Genomic DNA, 20,838 nt, shown 5'->3' with positions numbered 1-20,838 from the left:
AAGGGGGCCTACAGGAAAGATGAGGAGAACCTCTTCAGCAGGGCCTGTTGCAATAGGATGAGGAGTAATGTTTTAAAGTAGAGGGAAGTAGATTCAATCTAGACACAAGGAAGACATTTTTTCGAATAAGGGTGGTGGAACACTGAACAGGTTGCCCAGAGAGGTGGTGGATGCCCCATCCCCAGAAACATTCAAGGCCAGGCTGGATGGGGCTCTGAGCAACCTGGTCTGGACAGCCTAGACCAGGGGGGTTGGACTAGACGACCTTTAAAGGTCCCTTCCAGCCCAAACTATTCTATGATTCTATTACCACCACCCAGGTCCCCTCATGTATAGATGATGTGGGATTACACCCTGATAAGTGAGGGCACTGTTCCTACTGCAATCACCCCCAACTTCCAGCCTGCCTTACCTTCAGGAGCAGCCAGCCCTTACTGCTCCCTGACCCTTTGCTAGCCATTAATTCCTATTAAATTCATTTTTTTCCAATGTATGCAATATATTAACACTTGGTTTTCAGTATCATTACTTTGCAACCAAATCAGAGGATTTAATTTTTATGCAATGTCTCTATAATGAGCAATTTTAAATCTTATCTCTTTAAAAAAGACACTAACCATATAGGTTTTTTATTGTGGGTACTAGTGTGACTAATTAGCTTCTACAATACTCATCTGTCTTTAGCTTAAAACAAATGACTGGCTGCAATGTAAACAACCTATGCAAGTGCCTCCAACGGAAGTTTAAAAAAAATATCACATCAAAGCTTTAACTGCTGTTCTACATCAAGTGCAAGTAACAATCACATGGCAATACCTTAGAGGAGAAAAAAAAAAAAAAAAGTCCTTTTTTCTAGAGATGTATCAGCATCTGTAGTCTTGGGACAACAATTCTTTAAACTGACGATGGATAAATTATTGTGTGTTACAAGAGTAACATAATGAAACTGCCAAGCTACTTAAATGAAGTCTGCTTTAAAAGAAAGCTTGAGTGCCCTGTTGTTCCATAATTATGTTACCTCATTTTCTTTCCATTTACCACTATGTATTAATGTAAAAATACCTTACAAGGTTTTTTGGACAACTCACCTTTGAGAATAAAAATAACCTCATCAGCTAACCTACTTGTGTGTTCTTTTGTACTCTTACTTATACACCGACCCTCTCCTCTCCCACTGGTACTATTCTTTCCTTTTGCCAGTCTCTTTTCATATTCTTACTATCTGAGCAGCTATTAGCTCTCTGAAAGGAGACTGCAAGCCTCGCTATTGCTCACTCTTTTCTAAAGTGGAACAAACCCTTAAGGCAAAACTGGTGCTTCAAATGCAAACCTTATTCTTGAATTCCGGTTCAGACAACAACATTCGATTATTTGTCTCTTTCTCTGGCAGGCACAATCAACACTGACATATGACAAAACATCACTGCTGCAGAACTTCCCTTCAGATAACTTACGCAGCACACACAAATACTCCTTGAATACATGACAGAACAGTCAAAGATACTGTATGAAGAGCTCTGCATTTTTTTCCTTCATTTAAAATACAGTGGTTCTACAGAAAGTAGTAAGCCTCTTGTTTGTTCTTGTGTCTTTTAATAGCCACAAACATATCGTTAGTTTTATAATGACATGGTACTTCTGAACACTATTGACATCAGACACAACACCCATAAAAATTTCTACTTAAAACTACCGAAATACACAGAAAAGATTAAAAATTAAACAGTTATCCTCTGCAACAAAATTTTGGTTTGTATTTTAATACAAATGGCATCACTTACATTTAGTAAAAAATTATTTCATTAGACTGATAGCAAATTACAACATCAGAACATGAGTTTACATACAGAGCATACATTCATAAAAGACAGGTCTTCAAATATCTTCTATAAAATCAATGAAATCTGATTTTTAAAAAATAATGAATAGAAGTTGTTTATTAAGTCTTCCATGTTAATATGGAATAAACAGCTGCAATAACTGTTTGCCCACACACATTCTGGAGCTGCCTACATTCTGTCTAGTTGAGTCAAAAGTTAATTTACTTCCTCAACATCAGTCGCAGGTCAAGGGAAGATTAAGACAGCCAGAAATTACTGCAGCTAGAAAGTGGCTTGTTAACAAAACGTTACTAAACATACTGCTACACTGCTAGAAGGGAACAACTGCATTTTGAAGCTCAAACAGAAATATGCCATTCATTTCTCAGGAAATATGGAAATATGCATTATAAAGAAGGTGATGTTAACTGTTCAGCTTGCCTCCTGCTAGTTTAACAATATTTTTTATTAGAAACAATAAAGGTGAAAATGAATAAACGTGATCTTAAGACAGTTTGGAGGTATGCTTTGTAATGTACTCAGTCAAATTCTTACAAAAGAATTTTAAAAGCTTATAAAAATTCACTGTACTGTCATGAGAATGAAAACATGTACATGGATAAAACGTAAAACAACAAGCTCTTAACAGTTATAAAAATGAAACAATTAGTACAAAAGAAGATTTTTTAAAAAAACTGTTTGTAAGCAGTCAACTAACTGCTAACAGGATAAGCCTCTTAACATTTCAATCTCTTACAACAGACTATTTCATCTACCACAGACAATTTGGTCAACAGCAGAAAAATCAATAGCTGTCTGGCAGGGTGGGACATCTTTAACTTCAAATTTTTCTCAAAATATTGAAAATGAATTTCAGGCCCTATGGTAACCAAAAAATCGCAAACAGACGCGGTCTACTTTCAAAGCACCAAAAACGCACAAGTTTAAGAACAGATATTTCCTTGCATCACAATCACATAAAACATAATAACTATGAATAAGACTCTGTGTTCGTCCCAGACAGAACAAAATAGTGACACTGTCTTTGTATCTCCAGAAATTTACCTTATGTCTAACATTGTTTTCAAGCACACTTAAAGTTCACAAATTCCTTAAAAAAAAAAAAAAAATTACAGAAAGAATCACAAGGTTGGGGATTATGAGAAATTATTACCATACTAGGTATACGGGCTTAACAATAAGTGAAATTTCCCACAGTGCCACAGGGAAGACCTGTTACATTGGTCTAACACACTGAGAGCTATACAGTGGTCTACTAATTCCTAATGTTGATTTGATTTGCATTTATTTCCTTCCCAAAAAAGAAGTTATCAGATACTGATTTTGCATCTGTCTAGTTACGAGCAAAAGGACAAAGCAGCATGTTATTGAGGTAAATGGGACCAATTAAATTTTCAGGTTTTTTGAGTTTTGGAACTTAACTTCTGAATCTCACTGGCGTATTTTGATAGTGTCTGTTTTTGTGAAGAACAGCTTTGAAAGTGACAGTTCCTATCAGTCAAAAATACAACCCCAACTGTCTTCTGGGCTTTTCCAATCATATATAAATATTGCATCAAGTTAAGATGTATAATAGAATAACAAGGTTAATGCTCAAACGTAAATTAAGGCAACACCAAGGTCATTTTCATTACCTAAAAAGTAATATCTTTCCAGTATGACTTAAACCTGGTGAACCACCATCATTAAAGCAAATTTATTACTTTCTCAACGTAGATTTGAAATTCTATCTATTGACAGCTGGCATTCAAATTCCTCTTCTACACGTATCCATATGGCATTTCATAGTCTTTCTATCAATGTATTTATTTATTCAACAAAAAATGTGCTTGAAGTCATTGTAACAAGTTCTAAAAATACATTTATCTCATACTTCAAGATACTAAATATTTAGGAAATGCCAACATGAAAGCCTTTTCCATAAATAAGTTGGAAGTTTCATTTAGAAAACAAAGCAAGCGTAATTTTCAAATGCAGGGTCAGAATAGATTTTAAATTATTTAGTCCCTAAAGGAAATTATTATGTCCTTCTGTTTTAGTATACTAGTGTCACCTCTACCTTTCAAGGCTTTTTTTTTCAGGATTTTTTCTGGTTTGGTGGGGTTTTGCTTTTTATTTTTATTTCCACTCCTCTTCAAAGCTTCAAAGTAGAGAGAAGATTCTCAGATCAGATCAGAAGAAAAGATCTCAGATCATAAGATTTAGAGGAAAAGTTATTCTGATACGTAATAATGTTTTTTTAAAGCTATGCCAAACTTCAGATTCCAAGCCCACAATGACTAGTTGCCACAGAGCTGGTAAGAAAAGCTTTCAGTTGTTCTAGTGCAGAAGCAAGCACATCACTCACTCACTAGTTATCTTTCAACACAAACATACCTTAAACGTCTGTCTGCTTGTCTCTATTAAACCTTCTCTTGCTGAAAAGGCTGTCATTTCTCCTCCTTTGGGTTTCTAATTCCAAAAGTGAAGGAACCAAATGTAATTAAAGTAAGCCACTTAAAGTTATATGCCCAATAATGAACAGAAATTTAAGCCTCATCCAGAACATTTTGCTGTCATAACGCCTGCTCTACTTCTCCACAATTACACTAGAAAAACAGTCATTTCCAGAACAAGTCTCCCTTGCTCCCATTCTCAAACTTTGGCATTTCTAACCACTTTTGCCCTTCTGCCCCTCTTACTTTCAAGTCTTACCCATTCTCTTCCTCACCTACTGAAAGTACTTGAACTTTAAGAAACATTATGGGAATCCCATACAATTTTAACAAGAAGAATGATCTTGATCTTAGCTCACTGGAAGACAAGTTGTGCATTAGAAGGCGGCTCCATGGTATTTTCCACTTTTTTATTTCTCTAATCTGTAACAGAATTCTTCAGTTTGACAGCAATATCCTACTGATCTAAAGTTTAATTACATTCAACATTTTCTTTCCTCCATGAGGGTTTGCCAAAGCTGCTTCTTTCCATTTTAAAGGAAATAGCGGGCACTCTTACACCCTGCTTCCCATAATGCCAAACAGAGAAGCCAACAGCAGAAAATCTAAAACACCATTCTGGTTCACCAGAGCCACTCCAACCTCGTAATAAAGGTGCATATCCATGAACAATACCACAGTCACAATTAAGACAGTATGCTGTTGTCCCATCAACTCTTACAGGACAGAAGCAAGCAGTGATGGATTACCAACTCTGAGATCCTACGTAAAGTACTGCAAAAGGACCCAAGTCACCGTATTTGTCAGAAATCTCCTCCTCTCCCTCAAAGCATGCAAAACTAATGGGGAAAGAGGGCCTGCCTTCACAAGAGCCAGACACCAGATCATCATCAAAGAACACATGACAAAAAAAAAAAACAACCCAACAATCCACTGATGATGCTTTCAGTCAGTGAATATGAAAGATTCGGCTACTAGACCCTCTCTTAGGCATACAAGCATTATTTGAGCAGTGTGGAGAGAATCAAAGAGAATGGGTTTTTAATGAATTACACACTTAGATATATGGAGCATCTACTTCTCCCAGTACTGTTTCAGACTGTCTTCAAGATCAGACAAACACTCACTGCTGCCTTTTTAAACTTACACTACGTGTACAAACTGTAGTGTTTTTCATCTTTTTCTCCCCTTGCTATGTCCATTTGTCTCTCCACATCTTTCAACTTGAGTTTACTCCAACCCTCCATGTCACCACAATCTTATGACCAAAAAACTCCCTAGAGCTTTATTCAGCATTTTAGTTTACAGCTGTACTACTGTGTTGCAAGATAGTCTGATTCACTATACTTTCTCTGATACGCATTAAAAACAAAATAGATATCCAAGATGAAATTGTAAAATTCAAGTTGAATAGATAATTTAAAAGGTCTTTTTCCCTTATGAATAAACACCACTTAGACATCATGGACAAGACCTCAAATAACTTTTCCCCCGGTCTTATCCTGAAATTTTATTCCAGGTACTGTTTGCAGATGAAGTTGTTGATGAAGTTAAATCCTGCAGAACTACTTTTTTTTAGGTAGCAATTCTACTTTCTTTAACAGCTCAAGCCATCTGCTGATGGGCTATTAGGCTCACTGCCATAAAGAATAATGATGGACTCAGTAACCACCGTTTCAGTGACTTAAACTAGACACACAGAAATTCCTAAAGAGATGAGGAATGTTGCTGCATGTTCTCTTAACTTAGGATCGAACATTTATTTCTTTGTTGTGTTACCAGTAACCAGTTCAGAATCATCAAGCAGCTTGGATATGTGTATTTTGAAGCACTTAAACACATACTGATAAATTCAATCTTTCCATTAGAGGATGTCATAACACTTGTAAGAACCAAATATAACTAATAGAAATTGAGGTATTTAAAAGATGTGTAGATGTGGCACTTAAGGACATGGTTTAGTGGTGAACTTGGCAGTATTAGTTTGTTGGACTCTAAGGATCTTAAAGGTCTTTTCCAACCTCAACAATTCCATGATTCTATAAATCAGAATAGAATCTCTCTTGTGACTACTGGAAAGTGATTTTGGGAACAATTTTCAAAATCATATATATATTATTCTGGAATTGCCATTCTCAAAACTGGAGAACTATCAGAAGCTTCACATGCAAAAATCTGCAAAAAAACAAACCCACTGCAAATAAAACTACTGCTTGAAGGTTTTAACTTTAATCTCATAGTGCTTAAACAATAAGCCGTATTACTCTCATAAACTAATTTAGACAAATAACTTGAAACTGTAATTTAACCAAGTCGTACTACACTTGACCAAACCTTACTCTGAATTTCAGTAAACAAAAGCATAGTGCTGAAGTGATGGAAGATTTATTCAAAATCTCTCACTGTTGACAATTCCAGCATCTTCTCCAGTCATCTCCTAAGAACAGTGTTCTTTTATTAGTAATTCTAACACCTATATTTACTTTAAGACACGCATATAGCATACTGGTACAGTACACTCCTTCTACAGATTGACAAATATACAGATTACTCTAATAAGAAATTACATAGACAAAGACTTCAAATACATTCTGAATTTGTTGTAACAAAGAAGCTACTTCCACCAAACTGCATCTGTCAAAAGCCCTTCTGAAAGGAAATCATTATCACAGGATCTGTATATCCAATTGCAATATATGTGGCAAACAGTTGGCTTCCCAAAGAAGCAGGATTTTGGATAGCTGCTGAAAATAACTGGACAATAAGCTTAAGTTGTTTATATTATAAGATCATTAAGAATTCTGTGAGGTAGTGAAGTTTCTTTATTCCTTTTTTACAAAATGAGATGCGAGATACTGAAGCTAGAAATGGGACTCATATACTGCCAAGCTTTGAGGCATCTACTTGCCTACCGAAATTTATGATATTGGAGTCATTTAGATTTCTGGTAAAATATGAAGGATTATATGGCATGTAAAAAAGGTATCTACACAGTAAAACAAACCAAACAGCTGCTTTCAAGAAGCAATAGAAAGCAGAAAAGCAAAAGATACACTTTCTCCCATGCCCCTCCATAGAATTTCATTACCTTGCTATTAGCTGCAGGAAGACATCTTGAATTTAAAATTCAGAGCTCTGAATCCTTTTCTGAAATTCTGTACTTTGATTCTCCTTTCCAAGCAGGGAGACTGCAGAGGCTGCTTAACAGTATTTTTCATATAAAACAGTAACTGAGTACAGCAAAGATCTAAGTTTCACTGCCTGCTTCAACAAGAAAATAACTACTTTACAAAAGCTATGCAATGAATGATAGCCTTCATGGCTCCTTCCTACTGCCAAAACTACTATCTTATTTTGGAACATCTTTTCCTTGTTCTAAGGGAAAATTTTATTCTCAGTTCTCCAACATGCAATGATTGCAAAGATGTGTAAAACTTTAAGTAAAAGAGACTAATAGTGCTCTTCCCTGTCTCTTCCCCAAGAAATCTGGAGATTTCTGATCAGGCCACTGTCCTACAGAATGCAAAACATAAGTTCCAGTCCCCCTCAGGCAACTACCTTCAATCTCCTTCTTACTGAAAATACTAAGGGACACTAACTCTTCAGACTCCCTGTGTGGCAGGGAAGGAGCCCAGGACACTATTTAAAAAAATACATTTCCTGGAAGAAACGCCAGCTTGAGAGTCCCTATCTCACACTTCCCTGCTGTTCATTCCCACCCCTGCTATATCCCACTATTTGTTCTGAAATAACTTCTTAAAAGGTGGACTGGTAAAACTTTAAAGCAAACAAAATTATTTTTAACCTGAATCAGTTGACTGATCCGATTTACCACATGGCACAGGCAACAGTTGTGTCAACACCACAGAGGACTAAACGAAGGGCAGAAACTAGCAGCCAAACATGAGCACTAAGATTGTGCATTAGCATAGAGGAACTCCTAAACTCATATTCACAGATTCCAAGGCATTTTTATGAGACAGAGGATTAATCTTCAGCACTGTAAAACAGGGGCCATTCTAAGAAAGGCAGCAGCAGCAACCAATGGGACAGTCAGAGTATAAAAAGTGTAGTATAGCCATAGTCCTTCTTTCTCTCTGTTTGCATATATATAGCTTTCTGTGCATATGTATCCATAAAGACCCTACAGATTTTTAAAAATTACTGAAACTATCTTATATGCATATGTAAAGACTTAAGTAGTATGGAAAAGCAAAGCCTCCAAATTATAAGTTAATGGCATTGAACTATGTGTTTTCTCCCGACTAGAAGGGAGTTTTACAAAAACCCAAGTCCTGTGACATGCACAGAAACAAACACATGCATATGTCTTCAACTAGAGGCTGGGTCATGTACTGGACTTTCAGTACAGGTCTCTGCACTAAAGAAACAAACAGCAAACTGCCACCAAAAATTATAAAGTGATTTCCAGCATTATTTTGAGGAATCAGTGAAAGAGTAGTTATGTACCCCTTGAAAAAAAGTAACAGACCTTGGGGAGAGGGCAGACAGGAAAAGCTACATGGTACAGAACGGGGCAAAGGGGTGCAAATCTCTGGGAAGACGGTGCTGGCGACGGAAGGAGCTTTCTCCAGCTCCCCGGCAGCAGGGCAAACGCTGCCCACCACGCCGGGCACGGCACGGCCCCTCTGCCGTTTCGACCAGCTCCCGACCTCCGGGTGCCGCAAGGACACCGGGCGGGCGGTCACAGCGAGGGAAACAGCCAGCACAGACAGGGACAGACACGTACAGCCCCACAGGAAGGGCTCGGCCAGGTGCCCGCCGGCAGCCCGGCCGCCCCCTGCTCGCGGCGGGGCCCTGCGCGGCCCCCCCGGCCCAGCGCCCGAGGCGGCTGCGGCAAAGCCCTAGGCCCAGGTCAGCCTCCTCGGCAGCGCGGCCGCCCCTGCGGGCCGCCGCCGGCGGGCCCCTGGCTGCGGCACTGCCGCTCGGCCGGCCAGCGGAACGCCCGCGGTGCCCGTTACCTGGCCGGCGACAGGCGGGCCGCGGCAGCCCCTCTCCTCACGACAAGGTGCCTCAGAGCCGCTGACATTGAGAGAGCCGCCGCCATGACGCTCGCCGCAGGCACTCGGAGACGGCGGCGTCGCAGGGCCAAACCTCCTCCGCCCAGACAGGAAACGCGAAAGCGAGGGCGGAAAGAGGGAGCGGGAGGGGCGGGCACGGTAAGGAAGAGCGTGCAGTGCATAGAGGGATGTGGAAGCGGGAAAGGGAATGTTTGAGGACTGCTAGAAACGGCCCAGAAACATTATCTGGCAGCGTCGGGCGCCATGCCGTCTTCTCGATGTCAGGGGACAGATGGCGCAGGCCTGCGGGCCTGGCGGCCTCGCCAGCCCCCTGGCAAGGTGGCTGGCCTGGCCGGCGTCTGTGTCTCCGGGGCGGGCACGGCGGCCTCCGAGGCTTGGTGTCCCCCCCGCGACGCCTGGAAACCTTCCTGCTTGGCCACAAAAGCTGTCGGATGGATATTTTTGTCCCCGTTCTTTCCCATGACGTTTCACAGACGAAGTCTTTTACATTATGCTTCACTCTGTACAAAGACATCAGAGCTTTGGTGTATCTCCTTGCACCTGTTTTTAAACTTATTTCTCAGTCTCACTATCTAAAATGGATCCATGTGCTTGGTTCACTAAGATAAGGTTCTAACATACTGTTGTACTTCTAGGAGCTCTATCCTGTTGTTAAGCCAATTCCAGCCTTATTTCCTATATTCAAGCAAAGAAGACTGGCAAGACTCCTATTGTCTTGAAGTGGAGTTACATTTTTAATACATTAACTGTAAAATGAAAGTAAATAACAATATGCCCTGGAAGTGTTATGGTGCTGTATTACTGGTTAAAGAAGACAGATAGCTGTAAAGCAAGAGTCAAATACAATCTTGTTCAGTGCAAAAAAAAAAGCTCAAATGACCTAACGTTTCCGGAAATGCATGGTGCAAAAGCACAGTGTTACAGCACGATCTGTAATAACCCTGAAGGACTGAAAAGCTTTTGGTTCTGGGGCGGGGAGGGGGGAGGGGAAGACTTCTTAAAATTCTTCTTCTTAAAATTCTTCTGATTATGTTAAAATCTGCTGACATTTTGAAAGAAGCTTAGCTAAAGTTTCAGCTTCAATGTTACTAGAAAACTGAAAAAGTACTTAGAAGTTTGTTAAACAAAAAAGTTTTGAAATTCCTACAAGAGGAGATGTTGATTTTGACTAACTGTTTCTGAGTTGCTCCAGGAGAAGCCAGCCTTGTTCTCGATTTTGACAGCACAGTTTGACAGGGTCAGATACAAAAATTCTGCGCAAGCAAGTGAATTCATTATTTTCCTGGCCCAAATAAAGGAAGACGGAAGAACAGTTCTAATGAAAAGTTAAACAAACTTTCAACGAATGTTTTCTGCAATTATCAAATCAACAGAGCATCAATTTCCAGTGAGAACAAACAAGCAACATCCCTGTATTATATAATCCTAATTAAATGTCAGACCTAGAGCCATTATTTCATAGTCTTTGTATTAGGCAAAGGTTGCAAAATACTTTCTGTTGTAAATCATCCTGTTAGAACTTTCCACTCTCAAATTTCTTCCTGTCAAATATTTCTGAATTGTGGGGAAGGGAAATTGTGTACTCTTTTCCCTTTCAAAACAGCAACAATGCTGCAGAAAGAGAAGAAAAGTGAAAAATCTTTCTGGGCAGCATACTATAGGACAATGATTGACAAATAGTGTGATTTTACAGATGGGAATATTTAAAATTATTTTTTCGATCATTAGTGAATGTGTTCAAAGTCAGATGTAGTAAGACAGACAGCAGGAGTAATTTGGTAGCAATGATGAATTGAAATGGCTTATATGGGGAGGTGATAAACTTTGTTAAATGCAGGTGGGAAAATACCCTAAACTTTTGAACTTACCAGTTTTTCTTCAGGGCTTTTGAGAGAAAGACTTGAAAAACTCTGTTCCCCAAAGTTTTATCTGGGTTTTTTTTTTTTCAACTATGTCAGCTGTCAGCCTAATAACACGTGTTATCTCTTGCACTGAACCTTCAGTCACATGCAGATAGACATAGTAAGAATTATCTGCATCTCAAGCAATTCATGATTTTTTCTCTCGGTCTTCCAAAATCTTTTTCTGGTGCCTGAGTGATGGTAGGGTAGAGGAGGCATTCACCCCAACTCAGATTTACTTCAGCTAATCTAAACTTGTCCCTTTTGTGGTGCTTCAGCTAGGAGAAATGTTCTATCTTTTCTAGAAGCAGAGGAAGGTTTTACAACTGTTCAAAGGCACCAGTGGTTTGGTGAGGCCCGTTGCCCTTGAGATCTCCGCTGTAAACTGAGGCAAGTTGTTTGAGTCTGTCAACTTTGCATGAGCTGGCAGATCGTCATAGCTCAGCCGGAGACCTTGAGGGTAGATCCAGCTTTCAGAATCTTTGTATCTGGTGTCTTCTTTGCTGTCGGAGAGGGAGCTGGTGGTTTGGGCAGCATGTGAAGGCTCCTGTGCTTCACGTGGCTCAGTTCTTTGAACTCTTGTTCTCCCTGCTACCTCTTCTTTGGGTGGAGGAAGGACAGAGCTAGCAAGCAGCAGCTGGAATTTGGAGCTGCCACCTCATTAACTGAATCTATCAAAGGAGGGTGCCAAATTCAGGAGCTGCCTTTGGCAGCTGCAGAGGCAGGACAGACTTGTGCTAGACCACAGCGACTGATGGATGTGAGCATGTGCACAAATGAACGTGCTGCTAATTGCTAGCACAGTCCCTGGAACCACTTTGGCCCTGGCCAATTAGCACCGTCCCAAACAATGTCTGAGCACAGTCTGGGAACTAGCGTGGGCCTGGGACTGTTCCTAATAAGCCGTGTGGATGAGGCCATTCTGGGTTTTGGATTGTTTTTTTGGAGCAGGGGAGAAGAGGGGAAAGAGTTTAGCTCCATGGATGTGAGCTGTGCCACGTAAGCTGAGCTGCATCAAGGGTACAAAAGGGTCCTTTGAACTGTTTATTTACTAACATAAATGTAACCATAGCATTTGTTGCTGAAGTATTATTGTATAGTAGTCACAAACACATGAGAGACTATTTCAAGACAAATAACCGTAACTCTCCAGGGACAGCATGTGTGGCAATTCCAAGTACACAGTTTACCGTGAAATTAATATGCACCATCAGTCCCCTGCAGTCTGGTGCCTGAGAAAGGGAGACATACGAGTTTTTCTGTCTCCCACTATTTCCTCAGATTTAGAAGTAGACCTGTAAGATACTCTTATATAAGTTTAAATTGGATATATACAGTTTTACCTGATTGGCTTGAGTTTGTGTAAATGTATTCACACTTGTAATACAACACTTTTAAAAATCATTGTGTCTTAGTATTCCCCAAAATAATTCAATGTGTCAATTTTTGAGGTAACTGCAGAAGAATCATTCTAAATTCGTACTTTTATGAAGGCTTAAACTGTTAATTCATAGTTCTGGCTACAAGCTGGTCTTCTGTCACTGATATACTCTGAAATACTGTCCCTCTAGACTGAAACAGTGCATGTGCCAGCACTTATTGTGCTGTACAGTATGCTCACAGTTCCTATTGTCTCACACTATGAGAAAGCTTATTGGAGTTAGAGTCATATTTTTTCTTCACATATGTGAGCTGCGCACATTGTGAGAATTGGAAAGGAGAATTTAACCTTTTACTTTTTTTCCTGCAAGAGTGAGGTTGCACAGCTTTACTCTATGCCCAAGCAAATAAATTCTGGAACAAATTTCATCATCTTGGTAAACCACAGTTAGCAGTGACCAGCAGAATTCTAGAGCTGTTCCTTAATGTATTGTTGCTTTGAATTGGTTTGTTTTCTCCTGGGTGGCACAGAGGAACTATATAGGAAACAATAGCATCAGTCTCAAAGATCTCAACAGTCTGATGTGGCAAAGAGCTAGTAGAGAAGGGGTACAACATACAAGCAAACTGATTATACTGGCTATAGCTGTGTGTATTCCTAGTTTCATTTTGTTTGTGATTGTATTGCTTTTACATGCAGAAGCTGTGATTTCAATGTTGGATAACTCTCAGATTCTAACTCTTCAGACATTTAAGCATAGCACCTTAACATAGACTAAGTAATCCACATTAATTAACTTTTATATGACTGGAACTTGGTTTTTAAAATACTAATTTTTAGTTTGAAAATTTTATCTTTGTAAGACCTTACTCTGTAAGTAGTGACTCTTTTGGCTCCATTCTGTCCAAAGTAATTTATTTTGCTGATGAAATAATTAGCTGTAGTTACACTTCAAGCTTTTTGGGTATTTGCAGTGGAACAAAGACTATTCCTTATATATAGTCTTTTGCAAACCTTATCATGCTTTAGATGTCAGGATAATTTTAATGAGACAATTTGTCCCAAATGTCAATTTCTGCATTAAAAGATGAGTTAGCATAAGAACATGATGTTTTGGGATTTTAGTATTTATTTACATTCTCTATATGGCAGACAGGTTGGTAAGGAAGCTGACAATATTCTTGAAGTCTGTTTGATTGCATATGAAATTTAAAGTGCAGTTGGAGCTGTCTGGATTTAATTTTTCCCCCCTTTTGGTATGGGGGAATAAAACATCTCAGCTCATATGGGAGAAAAAAATTAAAACCAGGCAGAGCCAACTCCATTGTAAGCTTCACATGCAATCAAACGGCCTTGCAGGGAAACTCCCCTTCCTGGCTGCACTGCTGCCACTGGTGAACCACAATTAAAAAAAAAAAAGAAAAATCACTTTTTATACTCCCTGCTTTCAAGCTAGACATTGACATGTGAACCAAAATCTTCTTTTTAACTATTGCCCGGGAGGCCACCAAAGAATCCCAGCTGACCCCCTGCCATCAGAGTGAGTGATGGTCGGCTGCTGGTGTTGCATCTCACTTCCCCCAGGCTGCCACCCTGAGAGATCCCACCATCCACCGTCGGTGTGAGTGACATTAGCCCACTGGGCTTTGAAAACACTTTTCAGGTCGGTCATCGCAGAGAGATAGCTTCCTTCACACACACCATCAGGGTGAGTGACGTCAGGCCACTGGGGTTTAAAATACAGACCCTCAGGCTTGCTAAGCTGACACTGCTGAGAAAACTGCTTTTATTGTTTTACATCAGCAGGGACCTCTTTGTCTTTTTTTGCATTGTTTACTTAGAAGCCAGCCTCCTCCTTCCCGCCTCCCACCCCAGACAATTATTAACATCTGTAGGGTAATTTCTACTTCTTCTTCTTCTATTTATTTATTTATTTATTTAACTGGAGGTAAAGCAGATTTTAGTCTTTGAATTCTTATAGCCGTCTGCTTTCTCATGTGATTTTTGAAAAATTCTGGATGTGCCTGAGTACTTGTTAGTGGGAGAGTCTTAGAATAATAAAAGGAGAGCAATTCTTAGAGATTCTAGTCCTTTTAGCTGTCCAGGTCAGACGCTCCTTGATCGATACTGCTAATGATAGTCATTCTTCCTTCTTAGTGTTTCCTGAGATTCCTGGAAAATGAAGACTTCAGGAAATGTTTCTCTCCAGTCTTGACAGAGTATGACTCTGACTGGTGCTTGATCTTCCAATTCATGCTGCAAAAATTAAAGGGCTCCTCTCTAGCCAACGGTTATAGAAATATATACTTGACATTTTGGATAGGTTTTAAACTCTAAATTCAGATAATGAGATTTTAGGAGCTTTGTGAAATAATACATGGGATTTAGGATAAAAAAAATTAAACTGGTTAATATGGGATAAAAAGATTTTAAATTGTCATTATATAATATTGCTGAAAACACTGTATCGTAGAATAATATGTAGTGCAGTAGGAGTACAATTTTTCTGAACTCTATTTCCCTTTCATTCAAAATTAGGAAATGTTTCTTGATGTATTACTGAAAAGTAATTATTTTTTTCAACTATGTATATCTAAAGGATTCTAATTCCTTGTGAAAACAGCAAACTTAGTTAAGCTAAAATAAATACACACGTTTGGGAATTTAGGAAAAGAAATTCTGAGAAAGATTACTTTGTTAATTTATTTGGAGGTATGGAATAACATTGAATCTAACATTTTTTTTGTCTCATTTGCAACTTTATTTTCTTTTCCTTTGCTCTGTGCAATTTGAAGCTCTCCTCTCACTGATCTGATCTTCATTTGGATGTATAAACTCATTTTGGAGTCAGATTTCACAAGAGGTACTGTGCAGAGTACCATTGCTCTTTAAGAGAAATTTGATTATTTAAACTAGGCTCTCACTTCTTCTTCTTCTTGCCTGGTTTTTGAATGGCATCAACTACAGATACTGTATGGCACCAGTTTCATTGAAGGGAGAGGCTTTTTGATGTGTTTGAGCAATTAGCAGGAAATTAATTGAAAATATATCATTAAAATGTATTTTGCTGAAGCAGCTGGGCTGTCCCGTAAAATACATTTGAAAAGAATTTGCTTTAGCTTTATGAAAACTGAAGTATAGAACAGAAGTATATTCACAGTGCAATACTAGATCAGACTGAGGTCCTTTCATGTTACATGGAAGTAGCTCCTGGTTGTTACCACTGCGAGATGTTTCTGAGGACACTGCAGGCAAAGATGACTGAGTCTTCCACACTGAAGGTCTCATCCTAAGTAATATCCTTAAACATTAAGGAATTCCCTACTCATAGAGGTTCTTTTAAAGATCCAGTTTTAATGGACATGATAATATTCTGTGGTAGTATACACCACAAGCCATGTATGTATTTTGTGGGGTTTTTTAAATTATTGTCTTAAGTTTTTAATTAACCCACCTCACTTCCATATAAATGAGACTTTCAAAGCAGCTGCTTTTTCCCACCCCATGCGAACTGAAGTGAGAACTGGACTTTGGATTTCTGCAGTTCAGAACCACAGACAAGATTGGGAATCTAGCTGCTGTGCTATAATATTTGCAAGAAGTTTTAAGGAGTGCTTTTGCTTTTTCTCCTGGATGCAGCAATCTGTATGTGATTTGCCACTATGCTTCTGTTTTCTTGACCAGAGTGAAGAAAATGCTATTTCTAGCTCTCTTTGTGCTGTTCACAGGAGTTCATGTGTCCATCTGAGCACACTGATGTGCAGGCTCTCATACTACTAGTACACCTCAGCCAGCTCCCCTGTCTTGCATGTTCTGGGAAGGGGCATTGTATATTCAGCACTGTGCAGTTTTGGAATTCCCCTGTCATGGAAATTCCCAGGTCTCCATCTAGTTGGAAGGCTGACCATAGTATACCTTGTGGGAGGCATGAGTCATCTGTCACAGACCTAGCATTGCAGAACCTTTCTGTTCAGAAATGAGAAGTTGGACATTGTTTGTTGGTTTTTTTTTAGAAAAAAGTATTGCCTCCAGACGTTTGGGCCTTTTTTGTTTACTCAGTTTGCATATTCAGATTATGCTGCAGAACCATGAAATTTATTTTGGGTCTTTATTGTAAAATGAAAATGAAATTTTCTCTTAAGTGCGCAGCTTGAGAGTCTTAAGATTCACAAGGGCTGCCAAAAAGTCTGCAATACCTGTGACTGTCCATATAGAAATGAAAAATGGAACGTGCAATCAAGAGATTGCAGAAAGGAAGACAACAACCTGGTTGGGCTATGCTTGCTTTGGCTCTAAGTATTTTGGATAAGGAATTGCAAGTTCTGTATCTGTCTCTGCCTCTCATGCACTGGCATGCTGGATCTGGAAGAGAACACACATGCATTTCTGCACCTTCTATATTTGGATGGAAGACATCAAAAACTTCTACTAAAATGCAGCATGCTATATAGTATTTTAAATTTTGATTGTGACTATCACTGTATTAACTGCACCAGGAATGCTGGTTTTGGTGATGCAACTAGTTTCTGCAAAAAGGATTGTAGTGCCAGGAAAATAATATTATTTCTGTAAAGCAGCAGTTGGGATTCTTAAGGATTGATGATTCTGCTTCCGTGGAAGTAAATTACCAAAATATATATTGGCAGAATATTTTCTAAATAAAATACTTAGAAAATTTCTAGAAGAAAACAATCTGACTTCTTCACAAGAGAAGATGTTGAAGAATGTGCTGATTTTACTCAATATGCTGATAAAGGAACACTATGCCCTCCTCAGAATAACCCCAAGTCATGTTACATGCTGGAGGAATACATTTTTTTTAATAAAGAAGCTTGACAATGGCAGCTTTAGCTTGCTCACAACACCTTTCCCAAAATGTGCTGTTATTTTTATGAATTAAGGGATTGCTTGTCCCCAACAGTTTTCTCTTCTTCTCTAAATAGTTTTCTATAAACTCTTTTTTTTACTGGTTATGTCACAGTGACACCAGTGACGCATGTTATTTTTCTGCTTGCTAAGATACTATAGCCTGTATAAAATTAATCACAAAAATTAATCACAAAAATGAGGTTTTGAAAAAGGTCATCTACTTATCTATGTTTCTCAGTATAGTTTTGTTCTAAAGGCCTGAGCTCTGCTTTGTCATAACTAATGTACACAATTAATTACGAGATTATCATTCTGGTAGTCATGCAATTTCTTTGCATATCATAATTTGTGTTGATGATTTTAAAAAGTCTATAAATCAGTAATTGCATCCTCAAATAATAACATTAGGACTACAAATGCCACAAGATTTCTATTTAAAAGAAGTAGTTATGTTCTTAGTTTTGGAGAGTATAGCTTGATGTGTCAGGGTCTTAAAATGACATGGTAAGTTGTAGGCCTGTTTCAACATCTGGGGAAAACAGGATGGTTCTGTCCTATGCCACTTAGCATATTAGTATGCTTGCCATTATCAGCCATTCAGCTGCAGGACACTGTCATACTGAGGAACAGATGACTAACATCGAGCAGGAAAGTGGGAAAGAAAAAGTGACATTAATTCCCTGTCAAATGAAAATGCGCTATTATTTTGCAATAAATCGTTTAAATTAAAACAATTCTGTAAACATATAATTAAAATACAATCATACTAGAAAATAGTTCATGCGGTCCTTTTTTAATTTGGGGTCACTTTTTGTTTCATTTTTTATGATATTTTCTTGACTAAATTGTTGTTGTTTTGGTTTTGTGTCAGATTCAGTTTTCACCAAAGGCACTTGTATTGCAACATAAAAAAAACCCCACAGAAATAAATTTATATTTCATCTGAAACAGAAACTGTTAGGCACAAATACATCTTTTCCACCCAGTTCAGTATTCCCGGTGAGTTTAATTTTAGATAATAGAAATAGCAAAGTTATTCGTAATTGTGCCTTTTGACTCTGATATTAATGTGTCAGGATTAAATCAAGGACTATCTAACTCATCCATGTGTTATGAAAGCAAGACTCTTTCATACAAAAGGCTGTATGATCATTACTTTTTCTCTTCCTGCTCTTCATTGAAACAGTTAAGCGTTTGCTAAATTAATTGGCTTATGAAATTACCTCATCTTGGCCCTTTTCTAATTTTATCTAAATATTTATTATTCCTCTCCTTACCTCTCTTCCCACATTTATTCTGACCTCTAAGTCTTACTTTAGCAATTACCTTTCTTTGAGTCATTTTTTGTTAAAAAAATATTCATTTTGGAGGGATTATCTCATTCCGTGAAGAAAGCAGAAACAAGTTTAAATGAGAGAAACAAGTTTAAATTTGAGACTTCATCAGAGACTTATAATCCCTGTTGTTTCTGTGTATTCTTCTCATCAATTTGGAAAGTATCATTAAAAACCCTTTCTTTGAGATTACTTTTCTCGTATATTTTCCATTTTATACCCTTGAAGTGCAGTGGAAAAAGAGACAGAAAACTGATACTGTAAGTTACTTTTTTCCCTCCCATTCCATAAACAACAGACTAAATACTACATAGCTCTCATATTTCTTTCTTTGTACTTTATTTGCCATGTGAGACTTTGGAGACCCTTCCTCCTCATTTTGTATTTTCCTTGTAAGAAGGTAAAGGGTAGTAATATTACAAGAGGGTGATAAATTCCCTGTACACATGTACATGTCACAGAAATTGTGACTAAAATGACAGATACAATAAGTATTCTTCAGGGTCTTTTGTTAGTTTAGATTTAGGTCACAAAGTGTATTTCCCTGGCTGTCATTCTAAGATGAGCCAGTTTGACAACGTAAATGTTGTTTTAGCTTTTTCAGAGTGTTGGCTTTGTAGCTGCATCAAATTAATCGTTTTCAGAACTTTTGCAGTGTTCCTAACAATCCACATTAAGCTATAAAGATTAATTTTTAAACAGTACTTTTCCTGCTCAAATCCTTTGCCTGTGTTTCCATATGGTTTCATTTTAATGCCCATGAATCCATAGTTCTATTATTGCTTACCCCCTTTTACTGGAACTCACTGAAGGAAAGTGCTATTAGGTTTTTCATTTTTTGTAGAAGAGGGTAGTTGTTCTGAAAACAGAGCACAAGATTAAATAAAAGGGCACATTTATGAACAAAATGGACAGAATGATCAAGGTTTTCTATTGAATCTTTGTGGTCTAGAGAAGATCACTGGGATTCTGTATTAGAACAAAGGGTCTCAGAAAAAAATTAAGAAATTAGCAACATTTTATGGAAGCTTAATTTCATCTTAAGCTTCATATTTCTTTCTAAATCTGATGAATCTTAGAAATGAAAAAATATTTTATATCTATTTCCAAATATTTTTTAAAGTACATAACAACTGCATAAGTAATATCTGACAGGCTCAGACAGTTTAATGGGAACTCTTTACCGTTATGTTTAGATACTCATGTATTTCTCATTTTTATTACTTGGTTAGAAATGCTTATTAAAAAAATGAATTCATTTTGAGCACATTTTAACCTAAAATTCATTATAAGGTCTCCTCAGATGTGTTTAAAACGCAGCTCTATTTCTCACATTCATGTTACGTAGAGTCCTTCATGCATTCAATGGAGATATTCATGTTCCTAAGGAAATTTGGAACATACAAGTACACTTTGCTGAATTGAGGCTTCCAGTTCCAGTGAACAGAAAAAAAATACCTTCAAATAAGTAGAAAACAACTGCAAAAAAAAAGTACAAGTTTCAGAAGAAGCTTTTAAAAAAGCTTGCCACAGTTTTCTTCTTGGATAAAAACAAATGCAAAATTTTGCAGTGACTTGATATACATCCTTTATTCACAAACTTGGAATTTGCACTTCAGGAGGACAACTAGAATCGTAAAGTATAGTAAACAAAGAGAAGGAATTTTCTCTTTTGTTAGTTTTTTTTTGTCTTTGAGAATGCAGACAACAGTGTTCAAACTTGTTTTTATATGTTTCTGAATTTCAATTTCTAAAGATAGTTCTTGAAAAATGTCCAAGTTATGAACTCCATACATGACATTCACAATTTCTGTAGTTAGATAATAACCAATGTTTGATTACCCAGCAGGAAAATTATATATTCAGCAAAAAACCCAGTCTTTTCAACTCTGATACTAAACTTGTTTAATTGCTACCGAGTTTACAAAATGAAGGGGAATTTCAGGAATGCTAATGTAAATTATTTTGAACTTTGCCTTGAATAATTATCTTTATCACCTTCTCCATCATCACAGCTTTCAGTCTTAAAGATCTC

At 37.9% G+C, this 20,838-nt stretch overlaps 1 protein-coding gene across 1 annotated transcript in view; it reads right to left on the bottom strand.

Moving 5' to 3' along the window:
• Positions 1-9,416, bottom strand: part of NDUFS4 (NADH:ubiquinone oxidoreductase subunit S4) — a 48,769-nt gene extending 39,353 nt beyond the window's left edge. Inside the window, exon 1 of the mRNA XM_086770274.1 lies at positions 9,259-9,416. Coding sequence (XP_086626400.1) covers positions 9,259-9,344 — 86 coding nt within the window. The 5' untranslated portion in view covers positions 9,345-9,416. The remainder of the gene's footprint in view (positions 1-9,258) is intronic.
• Between the last annotated feature and the right edge of the window lie 11,422 nt (positions 9,417-20,838).

The sequence above is a fragment of the Chlamydotis macqueenii genome, chromosome Z, assembly GCF_036417535.1.
Source record: "Chlamydotis macqueenii isolate bChlMac1 chromosome Z, bChlMac1.mat, whole genome shotgun sequence".
Taxonomy (NCBI): domain Eukaryota; kingdom Metazoa; phylum Chordata; class Aves; order Otidiformes; family Otididae; genus Chlamydotis; species Chlamydotis macqueenii.
The sequence above is the reverse complement of the archived record's forward strand: the minus strand, read 5'-3'. Positions and strand labels throughout refer to the sequence as shown.